Source organism: Salvia hispanica, chromosome 1 (assembly GCF_023119035.1).
Source record: "Salvia hispanica cultivar TCC Black 2014 chromosome 1, UniMelb_Shisp_WGS_1.0, whole genome shotgun sequence".
In the NCBI taxonomy this organism is placed as follows: Eukaryota; Viridiplantae; Streptophyta; class Magnoliopsida; order Lamiales; family Lamiaceae; genus Salvia; species Salvia hispanica.
Window position 1 is genome coordinate 15,802,677 of NC_062965.1, and position 12,417 is coordinate 15,815,093.

General features: G+C 38.2%; 1 protein-coding gene and 1 pseudogene across 1 annotated transcript; both read left to right on the top strand.

The window, feature by feature from the left end:
* The first annotated feature begins 286 nt into the window (after positions 1 to 286).
* On the top strand, positions 287 to 2,815 carry LOC125188224 (annotated as a pseudogene).
* Positions 2,816 to 3,809: 994 nt separating this feature from the next.
* On the top strand, positions 3,810 to 4,550 carry LOC125188235 (cysteine-rich receptor-like protein kinase 26). The gene has a single exon (XM_048085000.1). The coding sequence runs from the start codon at positions 3,810 to 3,812 to the stop codon at positions 4,548 to 4,550; it is 741 nt and encodes a 246-aa protein (XP_047940957.1).
* The last annotated feature ends 7,867 nt before the right edge of the window (positions 4,551 to 12,417 follow it).

The following is a 12,417-nucleotide window of genomic DNA, read 5'->3' on the forward strand; positions in this document are numbered from 1 at the left end:
ACGGATACGCCGGCGAATAGGGAATTAAGGCCACGGAAGAACATCAAACAGCCGGAGAAGTATCGCGACTTCGTCGCCAAATAGAAGCAGCAAACTATTTTAGTATTTGTTTCCATGCTTATTGAATTATGTAATTTCATTTTATTTCCTTGTTGAGTCGGGCATAATTATAAGCCCCATTCGGGTTTTCTTTGTTGATTCTTTCCCGAATGTTTAGGTTACGTCGAATCAACCCTAGGGTCCTAGTCTATAAATAGGGCTATTTCATTAACTGCTATTTTTATCAATGAAATATTTTGCCCACAACATCGTGCAAAAACAAGTTACTAAATCTTTAGGTGCCGACGGGCAACCCCGCGCCAGCAATCTGCAAACCGCCGCCGTGCTCATCGAGTCGCCGGCAACCGCAATTAGCAATCGGAGTTAGTTATCGGACCCGTTACGGAGAACGTTTGTAACAGAGGATCTGAGGGCGTTGCTCGATAATCTTCGGAAACGAGCCTCTGCCGGGTCATCTACGAGGAAAGTGGCGGCTGGGAATGTAACTGGGCCCGATTTTCAAACGATTTTCGGGCTAGTTCAGTGCACCCCGGATTTGACATCGGAGGAGTGTACGAGGTGTTTGATTAGTGTCATTTAGCTTATACCGATATGTTGTAGCGAGCAAATAGGGGGTAGCGTGTTCAATCCAAGTTGCAGTTTTCGATTCGAGACATATCAGTTTTTCAATGAGACTAGGCTTCAGGAACTAGAGTTTGTTTCTCCTCCTCCTCCGCCTTCCCCTGTTGTCAAGCCATCGCCGTCTGGTAATGATAATTCACTATCTTCTTCAGTTAAAAATCTGTTTTTGGTGTAGTTGACATCAATTTGAACTTGTTTTCTGGTTTTTTTGCAGGAAAGAAAAATGGTAGCGTGACTCAAACTATTGCCATAATTGGGGTTGTAATTGTTGTGTGCTTGATAGTGGCTGTATCAGCTATCATCTTTCTAAGAAAGAGAAAGAAACAGAAACCAATGGAAATTCCTCCAAGTAAGTTACTTATCTTTGTTGAACACTACAAGCTTAATTTAAAGTATTGGACTCAAATATTTGTTAATAATTTCTTGAAGATGTGGACGAGAGAAGCACAGTCGAGTCTCTGCAATATCCTTTCAACAAAGTCAAAGCGGCAACAAATGATTTCTCTAATCTTAATTAGTTGGGCCAAGGTGGATTTGGGGCTGTTTACAAGGTAGGTATACTCCATACAAATATATCAGAACAAGAGTGATTGTGTAACAAATTAAAAAACTAAAGACAAATATTTTGTTGTGTCATAATTTCAGGGGAAACTTCCAAATGGTAAAGAAATTGCAGTAAAAAGACTATCGATGGATTCAGGGCAAGGCGATATGGAATTCAAGAATGAGGTTCTGTTATTGGCTAAGCTTCAACACAGAAATCTGGTTAGGTTATTGGGTTTCGCCTTAGAAGGAATGGAGAAGCTGTTAGTGTATGGATATGTACAAAATGCAAGCTTGGATAACTTCATATTTGGTAATATTCATCCTTAATTATTAACTTAATAATATACGAGCATTCGGTAACTCATTTTCAGTCAGACATTCATATTTGGATTGGGATACATGTTACAAGATCATAGGAGGTATTGCGAGGGGAATCCTCTACTTGCACGAAGATTCTCGTCTCAAAATCATTCACCGTGATTTAAAAGCAAGTAATATACTTCTAGACAGTGAGATGAGACCCAAGATTGCGGACTTTGGTATGGCAAGGTTGTTCACACAAGATGAAACGCAGGGAAATACAAGCCGTGTTGTCGGAACATAGTAAGTCACACAGCTTAAACACTTTTTTGAGTTACAAAAACACTAAAATCTGTAAACTGCAGCGGTTATATGCCACCAGAGTACCTAACACACGGTCAGTTCTCAATCAAGTCCGATGTCTACAGCTTTGGAGTACTAGTCCTTGAAATCATCAGCGGCCGCAGAAATAATGGTTCTCGAAGCAGGGATGGTAGTGTAGGGGACCTCTTGAGCTTCGTAAGTATTAAGCAAATATCCTTTTTTTTGACCCCTTCACTATAGTTAGTGACTGAAAATGAGATTAATGAATGTTGCAGACTTGGGAAAGTTGGCAAGAAGGAAGAGATGGAGAAGTGGTGGACCCATTTTTGAGGAGTGGTTCGGGTTCGATAAGTGAGATGCTGAGATGCATCCATATTGGTTTGTTGTGTGTTCAGGAAGATCCGGCAGATAGGCCAACCATTGTCTCGGTGCTGCTTATGCTGAGTAGCTTCTCAATAACCTTAAACTTGCCTTCGAAGCCAGCATTTTACGCTACCATTGGTTTTGGTTCCGATGCGTCACAGATTCACAACTCCGACTCCACAAATTCTCAACACATGACTTGTTCTTGGCAGTCTCAGCAGTCTCGACGTTCCTCGCGAAACAATGCCTCCTAGCCTCCATTAATGACATACATCCACATTGATCCCCCCAAAAATGTTTATTTTATTCTATTTTTCTTCTTTGCGAATTGTAATCTTTTTTAATTTTTGTATTCGCCTGTTTCCTGATTCCTCCACGTCGGGTTGCTAAATTGGAGGTCAGGGAAAGAGAAGTCAAAATTCAGTCCCATAATTTTTTACACCACAAAATAAGGAATTTAAGATAGGTTAGATAGTGTGTTTTGGTTAAGTGGTTAATATCCAAAGTTAAAAATCTCGGGGTTTGGGTTCGAGTCTATAGTGACACGATCTTTAAATTTTGTGTAGGTTCACTTTTTTTTCTTGACATCCTGATTGCTTAAAGTGTCCATTAATTTTTTAGTACCAATTCTAGGGGCTTGTTTGAGCCATATAAGACTTTTATTCCCCAATATACTCCCTCTATCTCATTGAAACATTTTTCTTTTTGGGTTGTCCCGTTAACAATGAAATATTTTCTAAAATAAAAATAAAATCATTTCTACTTTTTTTCTCAATTACTTTATTTTCATTCTATTAGCTCCTAAAATAACACTATGAAATCTTGTAGTTAAAGGCGAATATTTCATAGTAAGACGAATGGAGTATTATCTTGGTACTCCACAAAACCTTTAGGTTGCTCAACTTGCACATCTTCTTTAAGTTTTCCGTTAAGAAATGCTAACTTAATTACTCCAACCAAACAGAAAAAAGAATTCAGTTAATTAGTCTAATTATCTAGGGAAATGATTTTTTATCTAATGTCTATGTCATTTCCCTTGATTTGATTATGTTCCAAATTATCTGGAGTAAGTTGATAGGCAAATAAACGGCCAAGTCAACAGACAACGCGGAATGTTGATTCGGTCAATGCACAGCTTCAATCCCATAGGGCAGCTTGTCGTGGTGGTGTCTCCATCAAAGTCAACACCATGATATTTCTATTTATATCAAAAGTGAAAACCCATTATTTCGGTCTATTATAATATTTCTATTTACATCAGCATAATAAGAATCAGGCCAAAAACTAATACTCTTTATCTGCGCTCATTTTAAGAAATGTAATGTATATAAGGCCAAAAAATTAGTAGAACGTGAATGCTATTTTTACATATTAAATTTACAATAATATTAACAAAATAAATTGGTGGAATATAGATCTTATTACCATAAAATAGAGTATAAAATAAATGAGAAAAATTATGTTCAGACTGAAATTGCAAATTGTGATGATTAATGATAGACAGAGAGCACATGAAGAGATTGATATATTATATACTCCATATAACATAGTACTTCGGAGGAATCACGCTTGTATAATCCCATTATACAATTAGCATGAGGTATCAAAGGTTGCTGGGGTTGGTCTTCCTGTTGTTGATCCCATTAGATCTCCTCGCCTTGGACTTCACCGGTTACAGTTGCGGCAGCAATGGCAATTACACCACCAACAGCGCATACAGAGCTAACATCAAAACCACTCTCTCTTCTCTCTCTACAAACATCGACAACGATGGCTTCTACAACGCCTCGACCGGGCAGGGTCCTGACAGAGTCAACGCCATCGCGTGGTGCAGAGGCGACGTTCAGCTCAACGCTTGCCGCCAATTCCTACAGAAAGCCGGCGCCGATCTCGTGAATTCGTGCCCGGTTCAGAAGGAGGCGTTCTTCTTTAATGATTTCTGCACTTTGCGATACTCGAATGCTACCGTTTATGGGAATCTGGCACTTGATCCATCCCAATACTACTGGAATCCAGGGAACTCTATGAGTCCGAAGCAGTTTAAGGAGGATCTGAGGGCGTTGCTCGAAAGTCTTCGGATACGAGCCACCGGTGGCTCGTCTACGAGGAAAGTGGCAGCTGGAAATGTAACTGGGCCCGATTTCCAAAGAATTTTCGCTTTAGTTCAGTGCACCCCAGATTTGTCATCGGAGAAGTGTACTAGGTGTCTGGTTCGTGTCATTTCAGTTATACCGATATGCTGTAGCGAACGAATAGGGGGTAGCGTGTTCGCGCCAAGTTGCAGTTTTCGTTTCGAGACCAAGAGCTATCAACAAGAGGCCCAGGGTCCCATGTAGATGGTACTCCATTCACATCTTTTCAGCTGAACGAAACTCCTCTCGACAGTGTGGGCTGTAAATAATTAACCCCTTGCTTCTCAGGTTGACGGTTGGATGAATCACGACGTGTGACTAGTGCGAGAGTGAATGGTGAATTTCGTTTATCCAAATCACTAACACACTTAGACTTAATATATGATAATGCAACCAAATCTGCAAACTTTGGTGCATAAAGCTTTGGTAAATAAATCTCCCCTACTTTCATAAGTAGGGGAGATTTATTCATGAACGTCACTAACTACTAGTGATGAGGAAGTCTTTGACCACCGCCCAGATGATGACCAGCCAATAGGATTAAGAACAATGTCCCAAGGTGAGTGTTTCGGACTATCATAAGCTTCTTCAGTTATAGCATCAATGACAATTCTCGCTTGATGATCCCCAACATCCTAGGCCGGTCTATAAATAATCGCCGTTGCCAAACTTCTGTGAAAGTCAGTAGTACCTCCAATGCTATCATTCCCCTCGCCATGCTGCTTGGCCTCCATTGAATCAATTAATTCAATTGGAACCAAAGTGTGACCATCGCAATCCCGGGAAAACTCCAAATGGCCAGGGCGAACTTCAACTTCTTCAGCACACACCTTTTCAATGCTGCAAAAACTAGCAAAAGAATTTGATCGCGGCAGTGGTGACTGGGACGCAAGCTGCGTGGGCTGATATTTATGCACAAAGGATGGTTTTCGGCGTAGGAATTTTGCAACAGCGCGTCTGAATCCGTGTAGGTGCCGGGCTCCTGCGGTACAACAGCTGCAACCGGCCAGCCAGGCTGTTCGTGGTAGGAATTAGAGACCACTGATGGAGCTGTCACACTTTGGTGGTGATGTTGTTGACACGTGGTTGTATGGCAGCTGGCGGCGTACCTCGATTGGAAGGTGTCGTGGTACTCTATTGGAGACTGGTTATAGTGGAACAGGTTGGTGGAATGTAGGCGGCGGCTGGTAGCAGGTGATCTGGAATTGCGGCTGTGCTGCAGCGTACAGTAGAGGTCCGTCAGGTGGATCAGGTTCCGGGTGCAATGGAGGGAGCGTGGATGCTGCCCTACGCTCCTGCTTAAGCAATCGGGACTCGATTCTGGCCAACCTAGCGAGAATATTCTCCCACGTTGCTTCTGTTGAAATCAATTGCAAGCCTTCAGATGCTTGCGATATCTCCGACCATGAAGAAAGATTGACTTCAGTAATGAGTTCGAAAATGGAAGCACCAATTGTTAAGAGAAATCTTCTCTTAACAAGATTCCGGCGACGCAGAGGCGATCGTCGGAGGGATAAAAGGTGGACGAGGTAGTCGCGGGAGCTTTGCCCGTCGATCAAACCAAGATCAATACCGAATTGAAATAAGCGTAAAAATAAGATAAAGGTAATTGTATTTCTTGATTGAATAATGATAATAACAATAGCCTTATTTATAATATAGATACTAACTTAATGAGCAAGACAAAAGATCCTAAGAGATAATATGGGAAAATATGGAAAAGATAGGCTAGACCAATAACTAACTAAATAATTGGGTAGAGGGAATATTCATAAAGATATCTCGTATCATACATAGTTGAACATAGTTAGATTTTTAACTTGCAGTAGCGGAAGAGTTCAAGAGCAAATGACATTATGTATGATGTCATGATGCATCAAAGTACTATTTTATCAAAGACACTTCTCATATTTGTTCCATACCGCCCATCCTTGTCACCCCTCAATTTGCATATTTTTAAATATATGCAGAGTTGAGTACTTGACATACTCATTAAACACATGCTGAAAATACATTTTCATAAAAACTGGTTGAGAAGTTATCATTGAGTGAGCTCGGAGTTTGATCAAACCATCAATAAATGAGCTTGAGGTTTTATCTTAAAAGGCCCGAGTACACTTAAAACATTTTCCTCGTAAAACATGATCATTCACTGATTTCTTAGTTCTTTTAGAAACTACCATATATGTCCTTTCTGGTGCCAGGAAGGTGGCCACATTTCACGATCACAACTCAAAACAATCGGCCAACTCAAAAGATGATGCGCGATCTTCCATAGTTGTACACTAGTCCGAGTACTAGGACCCAGATTCGATGATAACATCACTGGTCTAAAGCGACGCTCTCCTTGCTAGACAAACAAATATACATTTCTCAAAACAAAACAAAACATGATATGGCATAACCTTCACAACGTCATTTTCACATATTGGGCAAAGTTAACACTGAGAAAACAACACATTGTCATCACATACCATACATAATATTTTTTTCACTTAAACACGTACACATACCAACCAAAGTGAGCCGTATTCTTTTTGTTGTCTTAGTCTAAGTGAAACGTTTCATTTTTTGGCAGTAATTAAATCACTCTTCTCTCCTACTTTATCCCTTATCTTTCTTACTTTATTCTCTCTCTTTCTCTTTCTTACTTTATATTTCTCTTTCTTTTTCTCATTTTATTTCATCTCTTACTTTTTATAAATAATTCACTAAACATCACTACCTAAATTTTTGTGCTAAAATAAATATGTCTCACTTAAACCGAGACGGAGGGAGTATTTTTTTATTCAAACAAAAGCCCATCTTATTCTCTAAGAGCATCTCCGGTGGCGCCCTTCCCACTAGGACTTCCCAAAAAAACTTCATGCCATGTCATCACTAGGACTTCTCATTCCACTACCACATCATTAAGACTTCCCCTGTACTAGGACTTCCCGCAATTAAATTCACAATTATTCAATTTACGTAAATTTTGGATTTAAATGAAGTTCAATGAGCCGTATTTATAGAGTTTTAAAAAAAAATAAAAAAAATTACTTTTTAGTCGGACGTCCGACCTCGACGTCCGACCCACGCCACAATGGCGGACGTCCACCCGCCCGTCGGTCAGATATCCGAGCCCATCCGACGTCCTCGCGGGACGTCCGTGCCCTACCTTTTTCTTCACTACGGCGGACGTCCGGTCGGACTTCCGCGACGTCCGCCGTTGGAGATGCTCTTAATTCTTTAATGTAACTTATTCTGGTCTTAAAATAGAGTGTCTTAGATCTAATTCAGCCCATCCTTTCCTTTCTTTTTATTTCGTCATGCCCAAAGACAAATCTAGCCAAACTAATTTTCTTGGCTCAACCTCCAAACTCGTTCATTTAACCCAAAGAAGATTTAAATCATAGCCCAAAACAATTTAATTTGCAGACCCGATAAGAAAATAAGCCCAGCATTCCATAAACACTCCCACTTCGGTCATCTCCTCAACTCTCTCTTCTTCTTCCCCAGAATTCAGAAATTTAAAATCGCTGCCTTCTTCTCTCTTCTCTTCCTCTTTCCTTTCCTGCGACGACACCGCGCCGTCTCTGCTGCACAGCCTGCACTCCATCTCCGTCGTCTCTGCAATCGTGGTCCAGGTAAATCATCGTCTCCAGCGATCGATGTCAGCTATCTCTCTCTTTGCCTAACCGCCGCCGCCGCCTAGCCGCTCGGGTCTGCCATCGAAAACGAGCAGTGTCGCCGTAGAACTCATGCTTCCAAATTGACATTCCGTTTCATGTTTCCCCAAATTTACTTAATTTTGTAGAGATCCGGTTAGTGACGAAGCCAAAAAAAATTTGTTCGGATCCAAAGTACACATTTATTGACGACTAAATATAATAAGATCAAATAAATTTTTTCTTGGCCTCTAAATCTTGCAAATTTCAAAAATTTCTCTTGGGCTTTTTTCTTCACACATCAGTGCACTAATTTTCAACCATTGGTCCACTTACATGTGATAGAAATCCATTTTCTTTTAATCGATTGGACAATCAGCCCAATTTTTTTTTAATCAGTTGGACCACTTGGCCCAAATTTTTAAGTCCAATCAGTCATTTTTCTCAGTTTCAGTCTAAATATACTGATAAATCAGTTAAGTTTAACCCACCGTCGCAACCCGCTAGATTTCAATCAACATGTATTAAATTAATGAATCTTAGATGCTTAATCTTTTATTTTCATTGGGCCTCTTGGATAATATTTGAGTCGATATTTTTTGAATTAATACATTCAATTATTCTTAAACTTCTTGGCTCGCCTTCTAGTAATTTGCGATCCTTGAGCTGCATCGAAATAGATGAGTTTTTATAAAGAGGAACTATAAAAAGATATGCTTGTCGAAAATAAAATAATTAGTAGTATTTGATTTAAAAGTAGCGTTTCCATGGGAGAAAAAGAATTGTCAGTTTAAAACAATTATTGTTTGACAAGTTTATTTTACAAACATTTATTATAGTTTCTTATTTATGACACTAAAATATTGTTGTTTTAGTATTGCCGACACTTCAAACAAGAAGAAAACTCAAAATTGTAAAGGCATTTATTTTCTAGGTTGTCGGAGATAGGGGTGTTAAATGAGTGGGGCAAGCAAGCCCAAGCGGCAAGCGCGGTCCCAAACCCTGGTCCCGGTTTTAGCCGAGGTATAATATGAGCATCGGATTCGGATGGATTTTAAGATATATGTGGACCCGTTACAAAATTTACTTCGTATCTTTAAAAAATTTACATGTACTTTTATTTGTCTATTTAATATCATAAATTAAAAATATTAGTAGTACTAAGAGTATAAAACATACAATTACCATATAAATAGAACATTATAGAAAGTACAGAAAGCCTTTGACAGTCCTAAGAGTGTCTCCGGCGGCGCCCTTCTCACTAGGACTTCCACTAGGACTTCCCACAAAAACTTCATGCCACGTCATTACTAGCCCTTCCCATTTTGGCCCTTCCCATTTTACTAGAACTTCCCACTGCATTAGGACTTCCCACTAGGACTTCCCGCAATAAAATTAATAAATTCACAATTAAAATTAAAATTTATGGAATTAAAATTTCAACACGAGCCGTATTTATAGAGTTTCTAAAAAAAAAATTAAAACGGGGTCGTCCGACCTTCGCCACAGTGGCGGACGTCCGGTCGGACGTGGGGTTGAAGGGCGAGCCCATCCGACGGGCACATGGGACGGGCGTGGGCGCCCTTCCCGTTCACTACGGCGGACGTCCGGTCGGATGTCGCTGACGTCCTATCGGGACGTCCGCCATTGGAGACACTCTAAGACCATCCCCATCCGTGCTCTTCTTTAAGAGCATAGAAGTGGGTCCGGACCCACTTTTACTCCTTGTCCTTAGGCAAGAACACAACACTCACATCCGTGCTCTTCTGCAAGAACAAGCTCAAAGGTCCCACCATTCTAGTATTCAATTTAAATACTTCAATTGCTAAAAACATTTATACAATATAAAAATAGATAAAAAATAAATATTACATAATTAAAATCCTAAAAAATAAATATTACATAAATAAAATCCTAAAAAATAAAAAATACATAATTAAAATTCTAAAAAATAAAAATTACATAATTAAAATCCTAAAAAATAAATATTACATAAATAAAATCCTAAAAAATAAAAAATACATAATTAAAATTCTAAAAAATAAAAATTACATAATTAAAATCCTACAAATTAAAAATTACATAATTTTTAATGTTGAAGTGAGAGTATTTATAGATGAAATTGTGAATTTTGGGGAAAAAAATTGAAAAATAAATTAAAAGTGTGTAGAAAACGGATATAATTTATTGGGAAGTGGGAAAATATTTTTTTTTAATTTAAAAATGATTTTTTAAATTAAATTTGAATTAAAAAAAAAAAAGAATTTCCAATTGCTAAGCCGTTGGCCAATTACAGCCCGCCACGTCGAGCTGCTCAGCGGCACGGACGTGCTCTTAGCTAAGAGCATCGCCCTGCCGCTGGCAAGTATGGACAAGCTGCATTGGCGGACGAGTGGTGTCCCCGCCGCTGGTGCGGACGGACGGGGCACCAATGTCAGGGAGGGGCAGGAGGGGGCGACCGCCCCTCCCCGGCGACCATTTACCATGTAACCGAACGTAAATTTTCCATGGTCGCCCCCTCCGTTGGCTTCCGAAATCGCCCCGAGAAAGAAAAGAATCACCTGGTGCCAGCAGTTTTATGTGGAAAAAATCAGTTTTTTCCAGTATTAGTAAATCTGGTTGTTCTAGCCTCTATAACATAGAAGAGATTAAAAAGATTGAACATAGAGAAACAGAGTAGTGTAGAGTGAGGAAGAAAGGGAAATAGTAAATGACTTGGGCTTTACCATTATTTTACTATTTTACTGGAACAGAGGTTTAAAGTTAACGAGTTATTGGTGTGAATCCAATAAATACGACTGAATTTAATTTTGATATACATCTAACTACTAATAAAATACTTACTAATACAAATTAATTGTGGTATTCATTGTGAAAATTTGTTGTTGAAGATGGAGTTAGTATTAGGATGAAAGAAATTATTTGTGGTGAATTAGGATATACATGGTGGGATTTGGAATGATTGGTAATAGTATCCATTAAATATTGTAGAATGGAGTGAACGGAAATTGCCATATTGGTGTGGTGTCGTGGGGGTGTCAATTTAAGCATTTTTATTTGCTAAGTTGGTGTATTTGTGTGGTATTTTTTTGTTTGATTAGGTAAATGTTAAATTTTTTTTGAAAAAACATAGTTTTATTTTGGTTGAAAGAGTATGCTCTGCTATAAAAATGCATAATACGATGAAAGATGATTGATCGAGTGAATCTTGAAACGTTTTCAATATATGGATACTGATAGAAGTTAGTTGTTGCGATCAACGTATGATAATGCTATTGAAGTTAATGAGAAAAGTGAATGGCATAGATTTTAATAAGAAATTGGTAAAATAAGATAACGAAGAAGAAAAAAAGTGGATAAAGTATAAGAGAGAAAGAGTAAAAGCTGATAAAGTATTTTAGAGAACATTTTTATTTTTGGATGAGACTATTTTTTATGAACGGAGCCAAATGGAAAGATGAGATTATTTTTCGTGGATGGATTGACTATTTTATTTCGCCCCCTCCCATTTCGTATCCTGGATCCGCCACTGTCCAATGTGGATGCTCTAAGCTAACTGAGTTTTAAACGAGCTTGGTCTTGGACCGTTCACAAATTAAATTGTCTCAAATGCGCTAAAAATTTGGAGCACAAAACACTACTACTCCCTCCATTTCACTATAGTTGAGGTGGAACTTTTGGGCATGGTGTCTAAGAAAGGAATGTTGCGTGTGTTTAATAAATAGATAAAAAAGTGAGAGAGAGGAAAGGTAGAGAGAATAAAGTATAAAGTGAATAAAGTAGAGAGAATAAAGTAAGAGAGAAAAGTAAGAAAGAGAAAAAAGTTACCATGAATGGAAATGACTCAACTATGAAAAAAATTTCAAAATGAAAAAATGACTCAACTATAGTGAAATGGAAGGAGTATTATAATTAAGGATATTAAACAGACTAATTCAATAGGTTTCAGATCAATTCTTTTGAGTTATGGGTTAATCATGTTAAAATATTATCGTGTTAAAAACTTTTAACCCTAAGCCTAGATGTTCAGATTTATGATTAGATCGCTTAAAGCTGAGTATTAAAACTAATCTACGTATTTTTATGATAAGTATTAAGCATGATACTAATCATATGATAAGTATCAAGACAAAATTAGTCTCATCCTAAAACTGAAAATTACATCCATTTATTATTAACTTTTTATTTATTCAATTATTTATTCCTCATATTTTATCAATTTCACATTAAAATTCATCTTGTTCCACCAATAAGACTATTTTTAGTGGACGGAGGATTACAATTTTTTTTTTGCGATATTTCACTTAATCAACTTAACACATTTCTAAAAAATGAAAACATTATTTTTATTTTATATTTTTTCTTCTACTTTATTCTTTCCATTTTCACACATTACACGCAAAACATAAAATCTAACGCCAAAA

Coding starts and splice junctions, on each gene's coding strand:
- LOC125188235 (XM_048085000.1), top strand. CDS start 3,810: ATGAGGTATCAAAGGTTGCTGGGGTTGGTCTTCCTGTTGTTGATCCCA.